The sequence below is a fragment of the Aotus nancymaae genome, unplaced genomic scaffold (assembly GCF_030222135.1).
Source record: "Aotus nancymaae isolate 86718 unplaced genomic scaffold, 86718_ANA_hifiasm-v0.15.2.pri h1tg000006l, whole genome shotgun sequence".
Taxonomy (NCBI): domain Eukaryota; kingdom Metazoa; phylum Chordata; class Mammalia; order Primates; family Aotidae; genus Aotus; species Aotus nancymaae.
This window is the reverse complement of record NW_026988417.1, coordinates 64,371,962-64,399,043: the sequence shown is the minus strand read 5'-3', so window position 1 is coordinate 64,399,043 and position 27,082 is coordinate 64,371,962. Positions and strand designations below refer to the sequence as shown.

Sequence of the window (27,082 nt, the reverse complement as noted above, 5' to 3'; positions counted from 1 at the left end):
TATTTGGTACGACAGAGGTGAATGAACCTAATTATCAAAATGTAGTTAATTTTACAATATATGAGTATGTGTATATTTCTTTACACACAATAAATGAGTAACAGGGTGTTTTTAAAGCATGCAGACACAGTCCACATCAGCATTGACTAGCAGTTCAACTAGTCTTTCTCCCAAATATCCTTAGTGACTCTGAGCAACTGTGGCTACTACCATTAAATATTCTTAACCTGACGTTCAAACACAAATGCCTCTAACATAAATACTTCTCATACTCTGAGAAGACTGCTAAAATACACATTTTGGCCTGGTGTGGTGGCTCACGCCTATAATCCCAGCACTTTGGGAGACCAAAGGAGGTGGATAACCTGAGGTCAGGAGTTTGAGAGCAGCCTGGCCAACATGGTGAAATTCCATCTCTACTAAAAATACAAAAAATTAGCTGAGCATGGTGGGACATACCTGTAATCCCAGTTACTCGGGAGGCTGAGGCAGGAGAATCGCTTGAACCCAGGAGGCAGAGGTTACAGTGAGCCAAGATCGTGCCATTGCACTCCAGCCTGGGCAACAGAGCAAGACTCCATCTCAAAAAATAAAAAAATAAACAAATATAATAAAATACACATTTCCTTTTGGAACTTGGTAGATGATTCTCCAATATTACTATTCCTTAATGATCTACAATGAAGACAAAATATTAGATAATAGCTTAATGAAAAGGTCAACAAATGATTATTACTATACTAACTGCTCTCACTGTAATAGTATATATTAAAAAAAAAATACACCTGCACACTGAAGAATAAACAAAAAAGTGAAAAAAAGAAAAACAAAAACACTGGCTTCAAGTTCAGGCATAGTAGGATTTTAAAACCCTAATTCAAATCAGTGACTTGTACAATTTCTGAGCTTTAGTTTTCTAGGATGTTGACTGAGATACTAATTTCCAAGGTTGTGAACATTACAGAAAATAATGCCTAACAAAATTGCAATGTTCAACATATTCCATATACCATCAATATTTCCCTTGGAATGTGTTTAGTGTGGGAATGCCAATAGCAAAAATAAACAGTAACGCAAAGTCAGGATTCATGGCCAAACATAACTATTTATTCATTTTTTTCTTATAAACATTGAGTTTCTTCCTTAAAAAAAAACCTAGAATTTAAATATTTCCCATCCTATCACATACAAGTCTGTATACATTATTTACATCTCTCAAATAAAACATATTACAGATTTTTTGACATTCAGTATCCCTTTTTAACCAAAATGATGAAGCAATTAAACTTTGATCAGTAACAACTACAATTTGCATAATCTGGCATAGTTTATAACGCCTATGTTGAATTTCATATCTTAGATTATTTTCCCCCTTCTAGCTACTTGATCATAAGAGAGAAACCATCTTATCTCCATGAGAGTAGATCCCTGTCTTTATGCACTCTCCTCAATACTTGCACAGTGTAAATGCTGCCCTTACTCTTCCATTACTTGGCAACGACAATATTCCTCTGCTTCTGTCTTCAGAAATGATTTCTATTTGAACTTTAAGTGTTCTCACATATATTGTATTCTCTTTCAACCAAGATTTCATGACACTGTTCCTAGTGGTAATTCTAGTAACTTAAATTTATAGGAAAAGTTCAAATAAAACATCAAGTAAGTGTTCCTTACAAGATTAGTGCCCTCACCACTCTGGTTATGCATGTACAATAATAACAAATACAAGTTAGTGGCTGTAAAACAAGCTGTTTTCCCTAAAACCAGTCATTTCTGCCAAACAATTTAAGGAGCAAAGCACCCTTAAAATGAAAATGCACTAACCTTTTTTACAACCTGCACAATTATTTCAGAAAAATAAAAATAAAAACTTGTGTAAAACTGTAAGAAACACCCACCTATACAAATTTAATATTAATTCAGATGAGAACATGAATTTACAAATTAAAAAACAATTTAATATTAATAATATGTGAAGGAGAAATTAAATATTGAAATTTTAACTTTGTATCACTAATAATCTCAGCTTTAGTGAAATAATTTAAAGAAAGCTGTCAACCTAAACAAACTGAAACCTATGAACTGACAGTAAATACTTCAGAATCTCTAACAAAGACCTGAAAAATCAACCTAATTATTTTCCTGTGTGTGTGTGTGTACACTCACAGTGGAAGAACATACTGCTGGAAAAAGCCAGTGATTTTAGTATCTACCTTTGAAAACGGTAGCCTAAAGTTTCCAATCATTTAGTTCTATATGCAGAAAAAGAAAGTTGTACTACATTTGCAAAACTGCTGGTACTCAACATTCTAATTTGTATTTTCTCTGTTTTGTCAAAATGTGAATCAGTTCAGCTACAAGTGACAGACATAGAGTGCAGTTTTATACCTTCAAAATGAATTATTCTCTGTGATTAGCCTATTAGGAAAGCCTTAAAAATTCAAAATCATCTTCGGTCAGAATTTTTGTTACATCTTCAAATTAAACTTTTCCATTAAATCTTAAGATAGCTTTAGTGCTAAATATTTATCATATCATACACAATTAAGCTGATAGCTGAACAACAGTGACTTCTATGGTAAATTTTAATATTACAATAAAACTCTGATATTTAAATTACTTAAGAGTAGTCCTTAAAGTATAAATCTGTGTTTCTAAGAACTGGTATATATTCTTTAAAATCCCAGATAAATTTCAAAATAAGCTTAAAGTATAAATCTGTGTTTTTAAGAATTGGCATATTTTTCAATACCTCAGATAAATTTCAAAATAAGGTAAGTTTTCTTATTGGTATGCAGTCACATTTCCAAATTATAAATATGCTTTTGGTCCCACATCTTTTAAAAAGACATTAAAAATTAGAAATATATGAAAAGGTTATACGAGTCCAAATATTTTGTGATATGTAGGCTTAAAACTCAGCATATGAAATTTATTCCATAATTAGCATATGAAACTTACTCCAATTTCTTTGTATAATAATCTCCAGTATTTCATTGAAGACAAACTGTTCATCTGAGTGAAAACATTTTTTAAAAAATGGCAGTAAAGGCTGTTGTTTCCTTAAACTACTTCTATCTTAAATATTGGATCCATTTTTCCATAGTATCCATTCAATCAATACTATCCTACAGTAGTCAAAATTAAATTGAAAGTTTTGAGGAAAAGGAACAAAAATAGAAAATAAGTTCTAGAGAAAGGACTTAGTTTTTTCGATTATTAACATATCTAACTAAGGTAATTAAGGTAATTAAACTGAATTTTTTTAAAAAGTAAAACCTCTACATCCAAGTGATATTTTCCACTTCAAAAAAGTGACATCAGGAAACTATTCTTTTATTCAATGATGTTATCAAGGCTTAAAACATTCTCTTGTGCAAATTCAGAACTTACGGCACTTTCCTTTGAACTTTCCTAATGGTTGAGTTCTCAGAGAACAGCCAAGTTTAAATTACAGTTGAGCTGATGATTAAGATAAAGCATATTGTCTGGCCTCGGTGGCTCACACCAGTAATCCCAGCAGTTTGGGAGGCTGGGGAGGGCAGATCACTTGAGGTCATAATTTTGAGACCAGCCTAGCCAACATGGTAAAATCCCATCTCTACTAAAAATACAAAATTTAGGCGGGTGTGGTGGTGCATGCCTATAATCCCAGCTACCTGGGAGTCTCAGGAGGGAGAATTGCTTGAACCTGGGAGACAGAGGCTGCAGTAAGCTGAGATCATGGCACTGCACTCCAGCCCGGGCAACAGAGTAAGACTCTATCTCAAAAAAGAAAGAAAAAAAAAATCATATTAAGCTGCCAAAAGTTTTTGGTGTAACTAAAATGATGAAATTGACTTTCCTGCATAATCACAAACTGATTCTTATGGCATCCTTTAGAAGAGTTCCAAAAATATTATCCTTTTGCAATATAGCTGGAATAAATAGTGCTCTCAAAAGAACCACTTTGAAGATCAACTCTTATTTGGATGTTAAGGCATGACTTACTCATTTTAAAAAGAAAGTTCTACAACTCAATATTTGTATCTCACATATTCTACCATTTCAGTGGTTATCAAAACCTCTCTCAGAGAGGGGTAGACAAAAGTATAAATGAAATGTTGTTTTGCAATTTTCCCATAAGCAAGGAAAATACTAACATATAAAATGGAGTCTGGTGATTATATATGTAATATATAAATATCCACATCATCTCTATTTCCTGATAAGAGATTGTAGTGTTTTATCCATCCTGATAAGCCAGGTAGTAACTCCATCTGAGATATATTATACACAAAACATATCTTCTCCTACCTAATACATTTTATGGTGACAATTTAGAATTTACAAACGACTAATAGAGGGAAGGTAGAAAGAGGCAGCAATTTAAAATCTTACAACTTAAGGTAAATTAACCTCCAAAACCTCTACCAGCAACTAACACATGCTTGTTGTTTAGTGCAGTCTGATGCCATGGCTTTTAAGGGAAAGGGAATAATCAAGTCTGCAAATGAAAGCCAGCAGCACCATCTACTGCTAATTAAAAGATTTTCACTCATTTTGTGATTAATTTCCCTCTACCACCACTACTCCATCATTTAAAGTAATTCCAAAACATTGCTTCTTATCAACATTTAACCAAAAAAAGCACTGTGACTAATAATAATACTATGTTAACTTACTACTTTATATTTTATGGGTTGCTTTTATCGAAGGATAAGAAAACAACTTTTGCTTTATAGCTATGTATTAATATAAAGAGCAAGAGGGAAAATAATTATCTTGGTTACTTACAAATTAATTAAAATCTGAAAAGAATCCAATAGACATTTATTAGCAAACTTTGCTGTAGGACAAAGCATTGATCCTTACATTTAAAAGGGTATTGGCCAGGCGCGGTGGCTCACGCCTGTAATCCCAACACTTTGGGAGGATGAGGCGGGCAGATCAAGAGGTCAGGAGATCGAGACCATCCTGGCCAACATGGTGAAACCCCGTCTCTACTAAAAATGCAAAAAAAAATAGCTGGGCGTAGTGGCGCATGCGCATAGTCCCAGCTACTCGGGAGACTGAGGCAGAAGAATTGCTTGAACCCAGGAGGCAAAGATTGCAGTGAGCAGAGATCACACCACTGCACTACGGCCTGGGCAACAGTGTGAGACTCCATCTCGGGGAGGTGGGGAAAGGGCATCTTACTAACTTTCACGGGAACCAACCAAATCAAATCAAATTGGTATTATATCAGTTCTTTCACTTTCTGATTTTTCTTTACTTGTAGCCATGTAACACCATGTGCAATGCCAGGCCCCTCCCCTAGAGAACTGCTATGCTTTGTTACCATATATACACATCTCTTTACTTCCCAATGACTGTGATTAAAGAAATATTCTGAAGCAGGCACCTGAGATTCTGGCACAGTGAAAACAAACTTCTTTCTACATATAGAGGAGAGTAGGTCTTACTACTAAAATTAATTTATGGAGACATTTTTCCATTTTTACAGTGTACTACTGTATAAGGCTTGAAAGGGCAAGATTAATTTTCACTATTCTCTCTACACTTGGCTACTGCAACTCCTTTGTTACTAGACTGATATGAAGTCAAATACAATATGGAAGACTGAGCAATTAATTCTGTGCTTCATTTTCCTATATGGACAATACTCAAAATCACTTCACAAGTTTTATTTCTGAATCAACCCATAATGATTCATATCATCTATCTGAATACAAAAAGATTTGTCTTGAGGAAATTAGCTCTCACTACAGTTTATAAATAAGCTTTACCAATAAATGTCTAATATATGTAACTCTGCCATGCTCTCCTGTTATTTCTACTGTTGGTACTTGGTGAATAATTGCTAGAAATGAAGTGGAGAAAAAGGCAGTTCCTAATCAACATAATTGTAATGGCATTAAATTGTCTGCTCTACTTGTTAATGGCAAAACAAACCGATGTAATTTTAGATTCTCTACTAAGTGTTTTTAATCTATACTACTTCAGAGCAAGCATTTCTTCCTAGAAGGAAAAAGGTCTATGTTTCTACGGAAGAAAGGGTATATATTTCTACTGAAGAAAGAAGATTTATTGGAAATGACAACACTAAAACTGGATTTCTGAAAAGGGTATTTCTCGAGAATAAAACTGAAGTGGAAAAAAAAATTCTAAAAACTAAGTTCTGAACTTGTTATTTATGGTAATAATTCACTAGAAGGTCATGGCAAATAAAATTTAAAAGTTAATAACTACTGAATTAGCATTTTTCATTATCTGATATTACTGCAAAGAAAAAGATTTCCTTTCACAGTGGAAAAAACAGAAGTCAGAATGCTTCAAACTTGGCCTATAATAAGCAAAGATACGGTATCATCTTAAAATGACAGGGAAACACCAGCTCCATTCACTGAATGGAAACGCTAAGAAGTGATCAATTTCCCCAAACAGTCCTTAAATTCCATGTTTAATGTCTGTACCTAAAATAATAATTTATTTTAACTTCTCATGGAAGTTGATTCCTAAAAGGAAGTCTCTAAGACTTTATTTATATAAGTAATTGATTAAAAAGCTTCATGCCACTCTATTCAAAGGTTTTCGGACAAAACTTTCTAGAACTTAACTCCCCATACTGAGTAACATCTCCATACCCCCAGCCAAATACGCATTCCTATCCCCTCCTCTTCAAGGCAGACGGGAGTTGTGCAGATTTATGGCTCATTTGGCAATTGCTAGGAAACCTCACAGTTCAGCATCACCTCTGAAGATGGCAATCCTATATATAACCTGAATTTTTACAACTACAGTGCAGTTAACATGTAGAAAGAAGCCAAAATGTAATACATTTCAATATCCTCAAGTTTCAATATCACAGATATCAAGAGGTGGGAAAAGACCTGCTTGTAGAGCTTTAAGCATTGTTGAACATAATATATTACCATCAATATCAAAAATAATTAAGAAATATTTTTTATGTTCTACATGCACACCTTTACAAATTCTGTTTCTTCAAAGCAGTAAAGGCTGGAGATCACCATTTTAGGTAAACTATGGCTTTTATCACAGATATTTTACAACATGCACCAGTAAGTGCCCTGGGTAGTAATCCTAATATTGTTTTAAGCCCTGTTCAGTTCTATATCTATGCTTTGCACCTCAGAAGTGAGCCTGCCAAGGCACTTAAAAACATAAGTCTTTTGGGGACTTCAAAAATGGGCCACAATTTATACCACACAGAAACCAATCCATCAGCAGTTCAATCAATCAGCACTTTCTTGCAGCACACAATATTATTTAAAAACTCCTCAAGTAACCAAAACCATGTTTAAAAACACTAAGATAAATTTACTCTTATCAACTGTATAGAGAATGGTTCTTGGCTTCCCCTAGCAATAGAATATGGTTTTAAATAATCAGAATAAAGAAAAAGGAACCCAAACAAGTCCCCCCAAACCTAGGACAAAAATAATCCAGATAAAAACAAAATATAACAAAAACCCCAACACGCTCCACACTGCTTCACTTGAGGAACAATTTGCACAGCTCTGCATCCTTTTATCTGTCCTTTGAGGTGAGTTTTTCAATCAGTTCTTGGAGTGGTACAAGTTCTCTTCTATCAATAAGGTTGAATTCCTATGCATGATAAAGAAAGGCAGAATAAATAGCAAAAACATTATTTGCATCTTATTCCAAAGTAAATTACCATGAACATTTGTTGGAAATTAGCTTTTGAAGTAAATAAAAACAGAATTTTTTTTCCCTTATTCACTAGGTCTATGTCTTGGGTAAATTACTTAACCACTCCTGATGTTATGTTTTTACATCTGTGACATTAGGATAAATCCCGCTAACTCATAAAATTATTGTGGGAACTAAATGTGATACTGGATATTAACTATTTCATGTAATGCCTGGCACAAAGTAACAATAAATGGCAGTTGCTGCTTCCTGTTGAAAGGAATGATCTGGACACCATTTAAACACAGTCAACCAAGTAGAGGTGCACGTGTGCACGTGCACACACACACACATACACATTTAAATACAGTCAACCAAGTAGAGGCACACACACGCACGCGCGTGTGCACACACACAAAAAACACACTAGCATCTCAGGCAAACTTGAGTATTATATGACGAGCAAAAACCTGGTTATAAACTAATGTATCTACAAGCTATCTTGCAAGATATGGTAGGAAAATAACATGAATATGGTTGAGTCCACAAATGATAAATTAAAATCTTGTAAAGAACAAATGAGAAAGCCTGAATTTAATTTGTGCTCCTTCAGAAATTCCACCCCTGTCATTTTGAAGTTCACTTCTGACTAGATTTCCCCTGAACTATAAATTAAAAGGCTAGTAAACAGAGGTTTGTCTGCACTTCTGATATTTTGCCATGGTAAGGCATTCTTAGCTTCAAATTTAATTCATTTATTAGCATCTATCATGTGCCAAGCACTACAGTTAAATACTGGAGAGAAGCATTAGGGGGTATTTAATAGCAGGACCACCCCTAAGGTTTGTAGAGTCTGGGCCAATAACGCAAATGGATATATATCATATGACTAAATTACTAAATTTTGTATTAAGCTAGTATGTTGTTAAGTAAAACATGTACTATCCTCCTACCCTGACAAATATACTTTCATAGAGACCAGGATAACAGATTCAAACTTAGAATTCTCCACACTCAGACAGGCGTGGTGGCTCACACATGTAATCCCAGCACTTTGGGAGGCTGAGGTGGGTGAATCACCTGAGGTCAGGAGTTCGAGACCACCCTGGCCAACATGGTGAAACCCCCTCTCTACTAAAAAATACAAAAATTAGCAGGCGTGGTGGGTGCCTGTAATCCCAGCTTTTCGGGAGGCTGAGGCAGGAGAATTGCTTGAACCCAAAAGAAAGAGGTTGCAGTGAGCCGACATGGTGCCACTGAACTCCAGGCTGGGCAACAAAGTGAGGCTCCGTCTAAAAAAAAAAAAAATTCTCCAGACTCCTAATGATTCTACACTGGAAAGTAGTGACATTAGGAGAGCCAGCCTCGGGTGCCTGGCCCTCAAACCTCCCTGCTTTTAAACCCCATCCATCCTGCACCTCAAGAGACCTCACATACGAGTGTGGACACTTTGGGTAATGTCCACATGCCCTCAGAAACAACTGCCATCAGCAACCCCTCAGGCCTAAAGGTATACATTTCAGAGACAGAATCTGCCCTCAAAAGAATGGAGCCCAGGGAAAGATACATACAGACCCTGGAAATACGTTTTGGACCATGTGGACAGAGAATTCTGGGTTTCAGGTACCCAAGCAAGCACCAGAAAGGATCAAGATAGGTATGTTCTTGGCCCTACAGATTCCTCACTCTGCGGAGAGGGGTGCAGGCTACAGAAGGACCAGAGCAGGTATCTCTAAATTGTGGGGCCCAAGGCAGGTACCGCCCTTGCTTAATCAAACGGTGATACTGTAAAACTACTGACCTACCTTTAAGAAGCTCACAGTGTCCTGAGATACAAACAGCATCAGATGTGGTAAATGCTATAAATCGATCCCCTGCTATTTGCTAGGAGTTGGGAAACACAGTGTAAGATCACTCAGCCAAGTAAAACTAACCCTTCTGGAGGGAGAACATACTCTTAAACCACACAACATTAACTTTAGCAATCACGTTCTGCCTAAACCAAACACAGATGCAAACTTTAGGACAACATTTTCTTTGTTCCTTAGTTCTGGACATAGGATATCGCGGTAAAGTAACTGTTGACAGCAACAGTTTCGGCAGGGTACAATCTCCTAAACTACGTTTACATAGGTAAAATATGTGCCTTCAGTGTGAGAAGTGTATACAGTGGAAAATGGATACATATTTCTTAAGAGAACAGGGGAAGTGGCAAAGGCATTTATAAATATATGCCTGTAGATATACAAAAACAACATGAATTCAAGACTTGGGCTTCTGCTGATCACCACCATCTCTCCTCCTCAACCTCCAACAACAACAATAAAAAACTGGTCAGCTCGTCTATTTCCACATCTTTTTCATTTCTGCCTGTTATTTCTCTTACTGTTAGAGCAAGGTGAGAATACTGTCACTGCTCTTAGTCTACATTTCTAAGGCCAGTTTTTGAAGAGTATAAAAAGAGAAGGTCAACTAGGAAGTCAAACCAAAGACTAATGGCCCTCTGGCACAGAAACATTCTTTGTGACATATTTTTTCCTCAGACATGATAGACAGTCCTTAACTTAAAAATTATTTAGAATGTGGTTTTAAAAAGAAGGACAAAAAATGAGTGATGTTCAAAACGATTCCTGGGTCGGAGTCCGCTAATAAAGATCCAGGGTAGACTGGAGTGGGAGAAGTACTAAAATGCCCAGGAGACCCAGTTCATCCACAGATCTGCCAAACTAGTCAGATTCATTATCAAGCCCCTCCATATGGCCTGTTAACTGAAGCAAATCCAAGGCACAACTTTTCAAATCCATTTTAGACCTGCATGCCATCAACTTGGAGACTAATACAATTTAGAAACAAAAAGCCAGTCCTTGTTATCATGGAAAAGCATAGAGGAGGATGCAGACCAGAGAGATATGGCAAATTCCATCCTGACAGTGTGGATGCAGTATTCACCTTAGAACTATGAAGATAAATGCTTACCCTGAGCACCAAAGGCCTCCTAATCCAACTTACCTGGACAAAAAAAATAAAGTGCTTGAAAGATGTATTTAGATGTGCTTCCTCCTGAAGTTGGATCACAGGGTCAAAATGCTGATGATAAATGTGAGCATAAACCCTAAAGAGGCGTTTGAGTATAGTTTTTGCCACAGACATGAAATTCTTTGGGAACGGGACACCTAGAAAAGAGATAAACAATTCCCTCTAATAACAGGAGATGATAACAAGACAACGTGAGTTTGTCAGCAAAGGGCAACATAAATTACCAAGACAAGGCTGAAAAGAAGTAGTATTTGTGAATTTATACATATACCCATTATACCTTTTCAGAAGTTCTCAATATGTCATGAATGAAAATAAACTTCAAAGTTTTTATGGTATAAGAATCAGTTTTCATTATAGCCTGTTAATGTCTCTAACATACTACCACCACATTACTAAAATGAAATAGATACACACCCAAGATGGTAGTGGAGCTGAAACTCACACTCAGATAATCAGATTTCTTAAGTCTCAATAAAAATATGTGCTGAACAGAAATAATGCATTAACCACGTTCAGTTTTGTTTAAAATGCTTGCAGTATATATTGTACATTTTTCTATGGGAATTATTTCATTACTACTCCAGGTCTACATTTGTCCTGAAATTAGCTACATTCTCTATTCCACTGATTCATGAATTACAGCACTTTTACAGTACTGAAATATGAAAGTCGAAAAATATAAAATCCCTGTGGAGAAGAGGGAACTCTCATATACTGCTGGTGGGAACATAGATTGGTATGGCCACTAAGGAAAACAGCATAGAGGTTCCTAAAGAATTAAAAACAGAATACCATATGACCCAGCAATCTGTCTTCTGGGTATATACCCAAAGGAAATGAAATAACCTGGTCGTAAAGGTATCTGCACTCCTATGTTCTCTGCAGCATTGTTCAAAATAGCCAGGACATGGAAACAACCCAAGTGTCCATCAACAGATGAATGGATTTTTAAGACTCTGCTATATATATATACAATGAAATATTATTCAGCCACAAAAAGAGGAGATTTTGCAATCTGCCACAACATGGATGGATCTGGAGGACATTATGCTAATGTGACATGGTAAATGCCCCATAAACTGCATACCTCGACTATACCTCGGCTTTCTGTTGAAACTGCTCTCTGTAACCCAACATGACAGGCAAGCAGTCCAAAGCAATGCCATTTTGACCCCTGCACCATTTTAAAACTTGTAATAAGTAACTACGGTCTGTAATTTCCACCCTACCCAGACAATGTGCAAACTAACGCTTATCTTGACTTCTGTGAGCCACTTAAGTAATAATCGGAATGTCCAAAGTCTCCTGGCCCTCGGAATGTCCAAAGCCCCTCACCCGCACCCCCACCCAGGAGGTGGTTTATGGGCATAAATGGTCTTGACACCCTCCTTTTGGGGCCACAGGTTTGAGAGATGCGAGTCCTCTGTGGCCTCCGGCAATAAAGACCCTGTAAGTTGGCCTAGTCTTTGCCTCAGTGGTGATTTCGTACTCGCTCAGTTACAACACTAAGTGAAACAAGCCAGACACAAAAAGAAAAATATTGCATGACCTCATTTACATGTGGATTTTTTTTTTAAGTCAAATATACAGAGATAGAGAATAAAACAGTGGCCACCAGGGAGTGTGGTGAAGGTAAGTGAAAGGATACGTGGTACCAGATATGTAGAATGAACAAGCCTAAAGATCTAATGTACAACATGAGGACGACAGTTACAAATAGTGTGCTTAGTGTAGTGAGGCTAGGCGGTGACTTACGCCTATAATCCCAACACTTGGGAGGACAAGGTGGGAGGATCACTTGAGACAGGAGTTCAAGACCAGCATGGGCAACACAGCGGCACCTTGCCTCTACAAAATATTAGAAATTAGCTGGGTATGGTGGTGTATACCTGTGGCCCCAGTTACTTAGGAGGCTGAAGCAGTAGGACTGCTTGAGCCTGGGAGATTGAGGCTGTAGTGAGCTGTGACTGTGCCACTGAACTTCAGCCCTGGCAACAGAGTGAGACTCTGTCTCAAAAAAAATAATAATTTAAAAAAAGAATAGTATACTGTATTCAGGGTTCTGCTAAATGAGTAGATTACAGCTGCTCCTACCACAGGGGGAAAAATGGGTAACTATGTAAGATGATGGAGATGGTCATCTGTTTCACTATAATAACCATTTTATTATGTATAATCTCATATCATCATGTTGTCTGCCTTAAATATATACAGTAAAATTTACCTTAAAAAATGTATAAAATCCCATATCCTCTGTTAAACATGTTAAAAGATACAGATTGACAAAACAGCCAAATATTGGTACTACGGGATTCAGTGTCATCATATTGCCCTCATATTGCTACTGCTCACTTAATTATAGTTCACAAAGACACATAAGACAAACCAAAGTGAAAGGAAAATCTATAAAATAATACGCACTGTTCAACAATGCCATAAAAAAACAAAAATGACCAAAATGCACATTTCCAAATCAAAGGAGGCTAAAGAGACAACAAATAAATGAAAACAAATATCAAAGATTTTCTTTGCTATAAAGTACATTATTAAGAAAACCTGAAAAGCCCAAATAAGATCTATAGATTGGAAAATAGCATAGCATCAGTATAAATTTCCTAATCTTGGTATCTGTACTGTGATTTTTCTAAGGAAATACAAAATCAAGTTTTAAAGGCATCATATATGCAACTTACTCTCAAACAGTTTAGGAAAAGGAATGAATGAACGTATGTGTATGTGTGAGAGAGATTAGGGGAGAGGGAAAGGAAGGAGGAAGATGTTAACAATTAACAATCTGGATGAAGGGTTTGTATGATTCTTTGCACATTTCCTTGTATAAGTCTTGCAAATTTTCTAAAAGTTTGAAATTGGATTAAAATAAAAATTTAAAAACTGTATTATGAGAGATAAGAGATAAAGTGGGAACACTCATCCAACCCTTATGATATATATATAAGTAATTCAGTTTTGAAAATTTGCTCTTTTATTACAAAAGTTCAAAGTGGTTAATGCATTCAATAAATATGTTTAAAATACTCCATAATAATAACAATAATTTATATTGTCTTCACCACCACATTTTTTCTAAAAAAAAAATCAAAAGATGTCAAAAAGTTCTAACATTAGAAGAGCAAATTCTCTTTTTGAGATAATCAGTTGTAAGAAGTTTGAGAAGGCAAAAACATATGACCATCTAGATGTGAACAATTTGTACCTGATCAGTCTGCCCTTAAAAGTAAATATAAAAAACCAAAAGTCACTCAGCCAATAATAGGGCAACCCCTCAAATCTTGTTTTCTTCTCACATAGCTTAATATCTGAATCTATAAGATTCATATTGAGTCATAAATTCAAACTCCCTTTTGATCACAAATATATTACTGTATAACACTGGATAGAAGCCAAAAGAACTTCCCTAAATAAGTACATATGACTGTGGCAGATGTTATTAGCTATCTACTCAATGTCCATTCTCTTTTTTCTATATCATGAGCCAGATTTTGTTACTATCCCAGATATACTGATCTCATCATTTAAAATTATAGAGAAGGATCCCAGCACTTTGGGAGGCCAAGGCAGGCAGATCACTTGAGGTCAGGAGTTCGAGACCAGCCTGGCCAACATGGTGAAACCCCATCTCTACTAAAAATCCAAAAACATTAGCTGGGTGTGGTCGTACATGCCTGTAGTCCGTTATTTGGCAGGTTGAGGCAGGAGAATCGCTTGAACCTGGGAGGCGGAGGTTACAGTGAGCCAAGATCGTGCCACTGCACTGCAGCCTGGGCAACAGAGTGAGACTCTGTCTCCCAAAACATTTTTTAAAAATTAAATAAAATAAATAAAATAAAATAGAGGGTTTACCTTAATGTTCATGATAAGTTTGGTGTGAAAAAGACACAACACCTTTAAGTGCATAAGATTAGAAATATATGTTAGGTGCAGTAATTTAGCATGATTTCTGGAATAGTAATAAGCCTCTATCTACCAAAAGGGCTTCTTAAGCCCTTCCCCTTACTTCAGGGAAGTAAGTTTATTCTCAGTGATGATCATAATTATTTTTTAAAGTATTAAAAAAAAAACTATTGTTGTCTAAAAATAAACTCAGTGATATTGTAATCTAGAATGTCAACAAAAACTTAACAAAATAAAATAATTACCTTAAGAGAAGGAGATCATTTATTTTCTAATAAATCTAGCCTTTTAGCTAATTATGCATTTAAAAGCACTAAGTTAAAGGGTAAAAGCTCAATTCACACAGGATAACTTGTTTATTTTACCACTGGGCTAACAAACTTTTGTGCCTCTTCTTGGGAACTGCATAACATACACATACATCAACACAGACCTAAAGAACTCTCCAACTAGATATAGTGAAAAAGGGAGGAAAATTCTAGAAGCATATATAAAAGATAAATCAAGATGAATCCCAATTACAAAAAAATAATTATACCAATTTTTGATGGAAATAACGTCTCATCATCCAACTGGTCCTGAACCCAGGTCATCAAGTAATCAATATACTTTGGTGCAGAGCACTTAATAGGTTTCTTGATGTTTGTTCCATCTGCCCAATGATACTCATATCTGCATTGGAGAGATAAAGAGCACACAGAAGATCAGTATATACCTATACATAGTGTATATATTTTATGTATATTACTAATGTACACACAGACATGTTTTCAATACTCTGCTCCTCCAAATAAAGATATATTTTTAAATTGCCAGTGATCTACTTTGCATTTATCACAATCCAAACTAAGTAGATCCCAGCAAACTCATGTTTTGTGTTTCTATACTCTCCTCAGGTCTGAATTTTTTTATATAGCTCTCATAAACAGCATTTATATTTTAAAATCAGACACTATTGAAAGTAGAAAAACTAGCTTACTTCCTAGTTCTATGATGACCACTTTTGGACTTTATGGTTGTTTTTCTTCCTTTTAAAAACCATTTCTCCTTATGCAGTGTAATTCTTTTTAACTTGGGGCTTTAAATTTTCCATTAAGGATAGAAAGTAACACAGAAGTACCAAAATAAGATTAAGGAAAATGAGAATGATTTAATATTTGAGTACATTTGGCTGAAGCGCTAAACATGTCTTTAAAGAAGGTCCAAAGAAAATTTGCAACCCAAATAAAGGCTTTCAATATCAGCAGAACACCATCCTTTGATTCAATAAACATCTAATATGTACCTTCCATGTGAAACATACTAAGTCAAGAACAAGAAACACTAAAATGAAAGCACTTTCCCTACTCTCAAGGAAAACAGACTAGTAGAAAAGACAGACTCAAAAGTGAAGATGTAAAAACAGTATGATAAGAACCCTAAAAGAGGCTGAGAATGGTGGCTCATGCTTGTAATCCTAGCACTTCAGGAAGCTGAGGTAGGTAGATCACTTGAGGTCAAGAGCTCAAGACCAGCCTGGCCAACATGGTGAAACCCCATCTCTACTAAAAATACAAAAATTAGCTGGAAATTGCTTGAACCCGGGAGGGAGAGGTTGCAGTGAGCCAAAATGGTGCAACTGCACTACAGTCTGAGCAACAGAGCGAGACTGCATCTCAAAAAAAAAAAAAAAAAACCCTAAAAGAGTTACACACACATACACACACACACACTGAATTTTGAGATAAGAAAGATGTATATTGGTGAAACTCCAAAGTGGAAAAGTCTCTAAACTGACCTAGGATTTAGTATTTTAGTTTCCAAAAGGTTACTTTTCCTGCTTAACTTCTCCCTTTGATTCAATTTTGTTTTTCTAACCCTGTCCCCAGAGTTTGGGCTAAATAATAGGTCAGTGAGACTGGGAAAGGAGATGGCAATATAACAGAAAAATACTACAGGGCATTTTAAACAATAAAAATTATTTTCAGATAGGATAAACGAGGATGCCTTTCTATTTAATCAGAACTACTTACAGCTGAACAATAATATTAAACAAGATACACCTGAATTAAACTTTCTGTAGAAAATTTTTCTGTCAAAGTGGGACAATAGGGATGACTATCAAGTCCCATTTTGAAGGTCTACAAGGAGATACTTTCCAACACCTCTTCATATCCTGTTTTAACTGTTTAATCACTTTCACAGTCAAAAGATTCTTTCTAATATAACATTAACATTTTTAGTGTAATTTAAGCCTATTTCATCTCCTTGTTTGCTACTCTTAGAAGACAGAGACCATGAATGGTGACATTCTAGCCATCATTTTGCCTTTTTTCTTTTTTTAAGACAGGGTCTTGCTGTGTAGCTTAGGCTTAAGTACAGTGGCACAAGCATAGCTCACTGCACCCTTGAAATCCTGGGTTCAAGCAATCCTCCCACCTTGGCCTCCCAAAGTGCCGAGATTACAGGTAAGAGCCATCATCCCCAGCCCACAATTATTCTTAAGAGACAGGGACACAACCATGTTTACTACCTTATGTTAAGAAACCTTAACATTTTTAACCTTCCCTCACCATCATGTTTTTCATCTTGTCAATTATTTTCAGATGTTTCACATTCATTTTTAAATGTAAAAATCAAAAACAGGCAAAGTAAGCCAAAGAATCATTTTCAATATCCTGAAGTGTTTTTTAAAAATATCAACTTTCAATATCCTAAGGCTTTTTGAAAAATAATTGTATATTGCTTAGACCTTTAGAGTTTAAAACTATGAATCCCTAATCTCTTCTTTTACTTTTGTCATATTTATACTTAGGATGACTTCCTTCATTCTGTAGCTCTATTTTGCCTCATTGTCTTTCTCATTCCACCTCTGACAGACTATTCTCTTTGAAATTTATTTCTGTCATCACAGCATGAACTTGTAAACTGCAAACTCCAATTCACAATTTCTTTTTCAATAATAATAAAAAACAGTAAGTGAGGGCCAGGCGCAGTGGCTCACTCTTGTAATACCAGCACTTTGGGAGGCTGAGGAGGGCAGATCACTTGAGGTCAGGAGTTTGAGACCAGCCTGGCCAACATGATGAAACCCCATCTATACTAAAAATACAAAAATAGCAGGACGCGGTAGTGCGCACCTTTAATCCCAGCTACTCGAGAGACTGAGGCAGGAAGAACTCTTGAACCTAGGATGCAGAGGTTACAGTAAGCCAAGATCACACCATTGCACACCAGCTTGGGCGACAGAGTGAGACTGTCTCAAAAAAATAAAATAAAAATAAAAAAACAGTAACAGAACAAAATTATATGAGCCATCATTCAATACCACTTTACAAGAGGCTTAGCATTTGTTGAATATTAACAAATGCCTCTCCTAGGCACAATCCTGCATCTGCTGGTAAAGATGAAGAACCATGACAACAACTACATCCTCCTAGCACTAATAACTGGGAAATGTCAAGATTCTCCAAAAAAAAGAGACAGGGAGGGAGAGAGGAAAGAAAAGAGAAGGAAGAAGAAAAGGAATGCAGAGAAAGAAGAAAGAGAAAGAGGGAGAAAGGAAGAAAAAGAAGAAAGAAAAGAGAAAGAGAGGGAAGCAGGCAGGTGGGGAAGGCAGGAGACCACACAGCTTTAACATCATGCATGCACACACACGTACAGCAGCAGAGGCAATGAACTCTCAAGCCAGGAGAACTGGCTTTCTTAGAAGGCAGTGCTATTTAACTTCTCAAGGCATAACTAACCATAGAATAGAAAAATTAAAAACATCTATTTTCACAAGTGAAACTTAACCAAAGTGAATACCAGTAATACTGACGAGAATTAAGTAATACTAAAAGGGAACTTATTTCATTTCTAAATGCCCCCATTCCTCTAAGAAATCTTCCCAAAATAACAAGTAACAGAAATTCACACTCTACCTTTGATGATAAAACTAGGAGACACCTATGTCTTTAAACCACAGTTTTTTTTTTTGAGACAGTCTCACTCTGTTACCCAGGCTGGAGTGCAGTGGCACAATTCTAGCTCACTGCAACCTCCACCTCCCAGGTTCAAGTGATTCTCATGTCTCAGCCTCCTGGGTAGCTGGGATTATAGGTGCGCACCATCACGCTTAGCTAATTTTTTCTATTTTTAGTAGAGACAAAATTCACCATGTTGCCTAGGCTGCTCTTAACCTCTTGACCTCAGGCAACGATCTACCAGCCTCAGCCTCCCAAACTGCTGGGATTACAGGTGTGAGCTACCATGCCTAGCCTAAACCACATTATTTTTTAAAATGGCTATCTTGACTAGACTTTTCAAAAAGGGGAGTTGGGGAGTGCAACTTAATTCATACAAGTTCAAACAGGGTAAGGAGAGAACAAAAGATGCACCTGCAACTATAAACCCCATACAAAGTCCACAGAAGACGTTTCTCCAAAGTAAACAGTCCTGTGAGGCGTAAAAACCACAAACATACTTCTGCAGGAAGAGGTCTAAATGGAGGAAGGGAATTGACAGACACTAGATTTTGAATAGCTCTGCAGCTATACTCATCTCTATGGGCTAGAGAGTGGTTCAAACGCAGCTTTGTGCCTTTCCTTGTGTGGTCTTCCTTTCTCTTTACTGAGAACTGCCAACTTCTTTTACCTCTTCATGTGGTATCTCCATATCTTTCCTGAGCTACAATATTATACCTCTGTTATGGGCTCTTTGATCATCTGACTAAATTCTTTGAGTCTATGGCAATGCATACAGCAATATTTTTATGATGAATGCTGACATAGGATGTAAAAGATATGTATGAAAGGCCTTACATTTAGGTACCACTAAATAAATGGTAACTGCCATTGCTATTATTAGTAGTAGTAAGAATAAAACCCAGTTTCCAAAATGTACTGATTCAATCCACGTTTTCTGGGCTTTAAAACAAGGTAGCAAGCTCTGTCCTTGCACCAAAAGGGAATTAAAAGAACAAATCTAACAGGTTAAATAAAGTATGTATGAACAGCATAAGAAATATAACAAAGAATCATCATTATAAAGGTAAAAAAGTTCAACAGTCTGATGAAATCAGAAGGTTCTGACAGAGAGGCATTTGATAATAAACTTTAAGATCAGTGAGATTTTTTTGAAATATTGACAGAAAATGACAGGAGTGAAATGGGAGAAAAGAAAAATATCCAAGAAAAGAATAAGTGAGCTTCCAGAGGGTATAAGTAATGGAGGGGACAGCAAAGAATTTCCAGTAATTTAGTTAGGATAGACCAGAGAAGACACGTAAGCAAACACAGGAAAGGCAGGATGGAGGGTCACAAAACCCAAGCTAAGGAATCTAGATTAATAGTACCTGGCAAACCTCAAAAAGAGATGCTAAGTAGAGAAATCACAAGGTCAGAAATATTGTTCTTCTCCAAGAACCATAAACTAATATAAAAATGAGAACTGATCATTAACCATGTCTTACTTTGGGCCAGCTGACATCACTGGACAACTCTCTTCTGTACAGAAGTCTGTGATGGTTCCATAAAGCATGTTGATCTGATTGAAAAAATCCACAGCTGTAAAGCAAATATCAGTTGTAAGTAAAACAGAATGGCTAAATTTAAAATGAAATTTTAATTGTACTCAAACAGAATAGGCTTATCAGTGTTCTTTCCCCAACAAAGAACAGGTGAAAAGCATACACAGAAGTCTCAATGCATTGAAATGAGGATCTTGTGTTCATCAAATGACTCCCTTGAGAGCAAAAAGGCAAGCAGAGAGAGGAAGAAGTTATTTACAACACATCTAAATAACAAAAATCTTATATCTAGAATATATAAAATACTCATATAGATCAATAAGAAAAAGACAACACAGTTGAAAAACGTGACAGTTTTGAACTGTCACTTCACAAAAGAAGTTTCCAAGTGGTCAAATATCTTATGAAAAGATATTGGTAATCATGGAACTACAAATTTAAATGATGGCAGAATGCCATTCCATAGGCCCTAAAAAGGCTAAAATTTATTTGAAAATGCAAGAAGGCAAGAATATCCAACACATTCTTAAAAAAGAACCAGGCTGGGCACAATATGTCACACCTATAATCCCAACACACTCACAGGCCAAGGCTGGAGAATCGCTTAAGCACAGGAGTTCAAGATCAGCCTGGGCAACACACTGAGACCTCGTCTCCACCTAAAAATGAAAATAAAATTAGCTGGGCATGGTAGTGCATGCCTGTGGTTCCAGCTGCACAGCAGGCTGAGGTGAGAGGACTCCTTGAACCCAGGAAGTCAGGCTGCAGTGAGCCACGATCACATTACTGCACTCCAGCCTGGGCAACAGAACGACACCATGTCTCAAAACAAAAACAAAAGTAAGTATTAAGATTTATAAAGCACAGGCTAGGTGCAGTGGCTCACACCTGTAATCCCAGCACTTTGGGAGGCCGAGGCAGGCGGATCATGAGGTCAAGAGTTCCTGAGCAGCCTGGCCAATACGGTGAAACCCCATCTCTACCGAAAATACAAAAATTAGCTGGGCATGGTGGCGGGTGCCTGTAGTCCCAGCTACTCAGGAAGCTGAGGCAGGAGAATCTCTTGAGCCCGGGAGGCGGAGGTTGCAGTGAGCCAAGATCGTACCGTGGCACTCCAGCCTGGGCAACAAGAGCAAGACTCTATCTCAAAAAAAAAAAAAAGACTGATAAAGCACAATGAATAAAAGAGTATGATTTTAGTAGACCAATGGAATAGAAGAGAGACATGAACAATTACTACATTACAGAAAAAGATGCAAACATAGATGGAACATTTGATTTATTACATAGCCATCATTGCAGAATAAGCAAAGGACAGTCTTTTCATAAATTATTTCTGAGTCAACTGGTTATTGCTATGGGGAAAAAATAAAACCTGACCAGGCACAGTTGGCTCATGCCTATAATCCTAGCACTTTAGGAGGCTGAGGTGAGAGAATGGCTTGAGGCCAGGAGTTCAAGACCAGCCTGAGGAATACAGCAAGACCCCATTCTGCCAAAAATATTTTAAACATTAGCCAAATATGGTGGTGCTCTCCTGCAGTCCCAGCCACACTACTCAGAAGGCTGAGACAGGAGAAATGCTTGAGCAATTAGAGGGTATAGTGAGCTACGATCTCGCCACTGTACTCTATCTAGCCTGGGGCCAAAGAACGAGACCTTGTCTCAAAAAAATAAAATAAAATAAAATTTGACTCTTAACTCATGTCATACCCAAAAAGCAATTTCAAGTAGACTGTACCTCTAAATGTGAAAGGTAAGACAATTAAGTTTAAAAGAACATATTCATGACCTTTGGCATTTATAAATTTCTTAAAAAGAACATAAGCCGGCCATGGTGGTTCACGCCTGTAATCCCAGCACTTGGGGAGACCAAGGCCTTGGGAGGATCACTTGAGCCGAGGAGTTTGAGATCACCCTGGACAACCAGTAAAACCTCATAACTACAAAAAATTAAATAATAAATAAAGTAGCTGGGCATGGTGGTCACACCTGTAATCCCAGCACTCTAGAACACTCTAGGAGGCTAAGGTGGGAGGATTGCTTGAGCCAGGGAAGTTCAAGGCTGCAGTGAGCCATGATTGTGCCACTGCACTCCAACCTGGATGATAGGGCAAAACCTCAAAAAATAAAAATTTAATTTAAAAAAAAAAGAGGATAAAAAGTACTAATCATTAAGGAATAGTTTCCATGTTTCACTAGATTTGTTCCTAGGTTGATATTTTTGATGTTATATATTTTTTCCTTTTGTTCATTTTTTTTTTTGGACTCCATTTTCTGGTAATGAGATATTCATAATTTTATATTGACCCAACCTCATTAAATTCAGCTATTAGTAATAATAATCATGGTGTAGTAATAATAATCATAGTCTTTTAGATTTTCAACACATTTTCTTTCCCAAAAAGGCATTTTCAGACCAATCAACATATTTACTTTTATTGGCTATGAATGAAAAAAATAATTCTTTCTTCCTTTCTAGTCAGTATATTTTGTATTCTTTTTCTTGACTTACTGACTTGGTTAAGACTCCAGTAACTGGCTGGATGCGGTGGCTCATGACTGTAGTCCCAGCACTTTGGGAAGCCAATTCAGGCAGATCATCTGAGGTCAGGAGTTTGAGACCAGCCTGAACAATATGGTGAAACCCTGTCTCTACTAAAATACAAAAAATGAGCCGGGCATGGCAGAGGTACGCCTGTAGTCCCGGCTACATGGAAGGCTGAGACAGGAAAACTACTTGAACTTAGGAGGCAGAAGTTGCTATAAGCCCAGATTGTGCCACTGCACTCCAGCCTGGGCGCCAGAGCAAGACTCTGTATAAAAAATAAATAAATAAAGACTCCAGTAAAATACTGGTAATGGATATCCTTGACTCTTTCCTAAATTAAGAAAAAATTTCAACATTTACTATTATAATGTTATAGCTATTCTGCAAATAAATATGCTTTATCAGAAGAAAGTTCTTATCTATTACTTGATAACCTTTTTATTACGAATTGATTTTGAATTTTATCAAATGGTTTTCTGCACATATTGTTGTGATATGATTTTTTTTCTGCTTGATTGGCTAATGCAGTGAATCACAATGACAAATTTAAATTTATTTTTCTAATTTTTTTTTTTAAGATCTCACTCTGTTGCCCAGGCTTGGGGTGCAGTCCTATGATCAGAGCTCAGTGCAGCCTCAAACTCCTGGTTCAAGCAATCCTCTCGCCTGGACCTCCTTGAGTAATTAGGACTATCGGCAAGCAACACCATACCTGACTAACTTTTAAAATTTTTTGTAAATAGTGGGACTCGCTATATTGCCTAGGCTGATCTCAATCACCTGGCTTCAAGCAATCCTTCCACCTTTGCCTCCCAAAACACTGGGATTATAGGCATGAGCCACAACATGAGGCCCCCTCAAATGTTAAATTAACCTTTGTATTCCTGGAATACACTCAGCTTAGTCATAATGTATTATAAACACTTAAAATGTTACTAGATTCAATTCACTAAATATTTTTATTAGGAATTTTACATCTAGGTTAATTTCAAAAGTTAGATGACCTAGTTTCCTTTCTTGTAATGTTCATGCAGAATTCATAAAACTAATATTTTTTCCATTCTCTGTAAGACCCAAAGGCTGGCATTATTTCTTCCTTATATGTTTCATGGAAATATACTGTGCCAAGGTTTTTAAATAGATACAATTTTTTTTTAAGTTATAAGACTATTCAAATGTTTTTATTTTAGTGTTAACTTTGATAAGCTGAATTTTTATAAGAATTTGGCTACTTCAATTAAACTTTCAAATTCATTAGGATAAATTTATAACTTGTTCACAATATTCTCTTAGAACTTTTAATGCTATGTAAGATCTGGTGTGTATTTGCTTTTTTATCCCTGATATTGGTTATCTGTGCTTTCTAATATTATTTTAAATAACTAATATTTTTAAAATAATATTTTTATTTTATAAATATTAAATTTTTTTTCTTGATCAATCTTACGAGGAGCTATAAATTTTTAGACTTTTCAAAGAACCACCTTTTTTTTGAGATGGAGTCTTGCTCTGTCACCTAGGCTGGAGTGCAGTGGTGCAATCTCAGCTCACTGCCTCCACCTCCCAGATTCAAGCAATTCTTCTGCCTCAGTCTCCCAAGTATGTAGATTACAGGGACCCGCCACCACACCCAGCTAATTTCTGTATTTTTAGTAGAGATGGGGTTTCACCATGTTGGCCAGACTGATCTTGAACTCCTGACCTCAAGTATTCTCCCACCTCGGCCTCCCAAAGTGCTGGGATTACAGGAGTGAGCCACTGCACCCAGCCCGATTCTCTTTATTGTATGTTTCTTTTTTATTTTATTAATTTCTGTTCTTTACTGATAACCTCTTTTAACATTTCTTTTTGAGACAGTTTCACTCTTGTTGCCTAGGCTGGAGTGCAATAGCACAATCTCAGCTCACTGCAACCTCCACCTCCTGGGTTCAAGCAATTCTCCTGCCTCAGCCTCCCGAGTAGCTGCGACTACAGGTGCGTACCATCATGCCCGGCTAATTTTTGTATTTTCAGTAAAGATGGGGTTTCGCCATGTTGGCCAGGCTGGTCTTGAACTCCTGACCTTGTGATCCACCCATCTCAGCCTCCCAAAGTGCTGGGATTACAAGCATGAGCCACCACTGGCCTCACCTCTTTTAACTTTCTTTGCATTTAATTTGCTGTTGTTTTCCCAACCTCGAGAGATTGATACTTAGTTCATTAACTTTTAATATTTTTTCTTTTCTAATATATGTATGTATGTAAGGCTCTACATTTCCTCTAACACAGCTTCAGCCATATCCCACAAGTTTCCATATATAGTATTTTCATCACCAAATTTCAATTTAAAATATCTTCTAATTTCCATTGAGATGTACTTTTTCCAAACATATACAGATTTCTGTTTGTTACTGCTTTCTACCTAGTTCCACTGTGGTTAGAGAAAGTATTGGCTTCAATTTTTGAAAATGTACATATATATATGTACTCTTAGGTGCTTAGGTCATGTGCTCCTAGGTCAAGTCTGTTAATCATGTTGTTCAAATTTTCTAATTCGTTATTGATTTTTTTCTCCTACATTTTCTGTTACTGAAAGAGAAATGTTAAAATCTCCCATTATGACCATGGATTTGTCTACTTCTTTTAGTTCAGTCAACTAATACTAATAAGTTTTTGAGATGTTATTAGAAACATATACATTCAGAATTTTATATATTATTTGGGAATTGAAACGTTTATCATTTTAAAATGTCCTTTTTCATTGCTTTTTGCCTTAATGTCTACTTTATCTGACATAACATGACTACTGACATTCTTTGGATTAGTGTTTAACTTTAGTTTCAACCATTCTATATCTGTATATTTATAGTGTATCTTCCAGCATTTGGATTTGTTTTGCTTTGTTGTCATCTTGACATAATCGAGGTTTTTTTGTTCTTTGTTTTCTGTTTAAGACAGGGTCTTGCTCTGTTGCCCAGGCTAGAGTGCAGTGGTGCAATCACAACTCACTGTAGCATTCACCTTCTAGGCTCAAGAGATCTTCCCACCTCAGTCTCTCAAGCAGCCTGGACCACAGGTGTGTGCCACCATGCCTGGCTAACTTTTTTATTTTTGGTAAAGATGGAGATTTGCCATGTTGTCCACAATGGTCTCAAACTCCTGGGCTCAAGTGATCATCCCACTGTAGCCTCCCAAAGTGCAGAGTTTACAAGCATGAGCCGCCATGCCCGGACAACCAACTTTTGTGTTGGACTATTTTGACCTTAACATTTAATACAATTATTATTGATAATATATGGATTTCAACCTACTATTAATATCTTACTATTTGCTATCTATTTATCCTACTCATTGTATGATTCTTTTTCTCTCCTTACGTTTTTATTAAATTTACTTTATTTCATTTTTTTTAGAGACAGGGTCTCACTCCACCACTCAGGCTAGAGTGCAATGGTATGATCCTGGTACACTGCAGCCTCAAACTGCTAGTATTCCTCCCACCTCAGCCTCCCAAGTAGCTATGGCTACAGGTATGTACATCTCCGGCTAGCTTATTCTTTTCTTAGAGACAGGATCTTGCTATGTTGCCCTGCATAGCCCTTATTGTTGAATTTAAGAGCTCTTTGTATATTTTCGATACAAGTCCTTTAATATGTATGTGGTCTGCAAAGATTTTCTACTAGTCAGTGGCTTCATTTTTTATTTTCTTTACAATGTCTTTCTCAGAGTAGAATTTTAAATTTTCTTTCTCTTTTTTTGTTGGAGACAGAGTCTTGCTCTGTCACCCAGAGTGCAGGGTTACAGTCCAACACTTCAGTTAAATACTGTATTTTTCAAAGCAGAATATGTCCTAAGCAGATGTTCTAATGCTTCAGTCTAAAGCAATCTTTGTCCAGCTGTAGTAAAATTATAGAATTACTATGAAATTTTAAAAGTTCTTAAAGTTCTAGGCGTTACAGTAGTACAGTAGTCCCTCCTTAACTGTGGGTTCACTATCCATGGTTTCAGTTATCTGTGATCAACCATGGTCTAAAAATATCAAATGGAAAATTTCAGAAATAAACAATATATAAATTTTGAATTGTATGCCATTTTGAGTAATGTGATGAAATTTCACACCATCTCACTCCATCCACCTGGGATGTGAATCAACCCTCAGTCTAGCATATTCATGATGTATACCTGCCCATTAATCACTTATAGCAGCCATCTTGGTTATCAGAGTGAAATATCACAAGAAGGGTGAGTAAACCAAAGAAAGATTATTTTGAAAGGTAGAGACTATATTCACATAACTTTTACTACAGTATAATTATAATTGTTCTATGTTATTAATAGCTGTTAATCTCTTACTGTGCTTAATTTACAAATTAAGGTTTATCATAGGTATGTAGTATATAGAAAAAAACACAGTGTATATAAGGTTCAGTACTACCACTGGTTTTAGGAATCCACTGGTC

The 27,082-nt window shown here is 36.5% G+C and overlaps 1 protein-coding gene across 3 annotated transcripts in view; it reads right to left on the bottom strand.

Annotated features, from left to right (window-relative positions):
- Positions 1-1,085: 1,085 nt before the first annotated feature.
- MOB1B (MOB kinase activator 1B) overlaps positions 1,086-27,082 on the bottom strand; it is a 78,090-nt gene continuing 52,093 nt past the window's right edge. For all 3 annotated transcript variants that reach the window (XM_064367754.1, XM_012464431.2, XM_064367756.1), the window contains 4 exons: positions 20,036-20,129; positions 15,143-15,276; positions 10,663-10,826; positions 1,086-7,608 (listed from right to left, as the gene is read on the bottom strand). In XM_064367754.1, the coding sequence (XP_064223824.1) occupies positions 7,531-7,608; positions 10,663-10,826; positions 15,143-15,276; positions 20,036-20,129 (470 nt within the window). In that variant the 3' untranslated portion in view covers positions 1,086-7,530. The remainder of the gene's footprint in view (positions 7,609-10,662; positions 10,827-15,142; positions 15,277-20,035; positions 20,130-27,082) is intronic.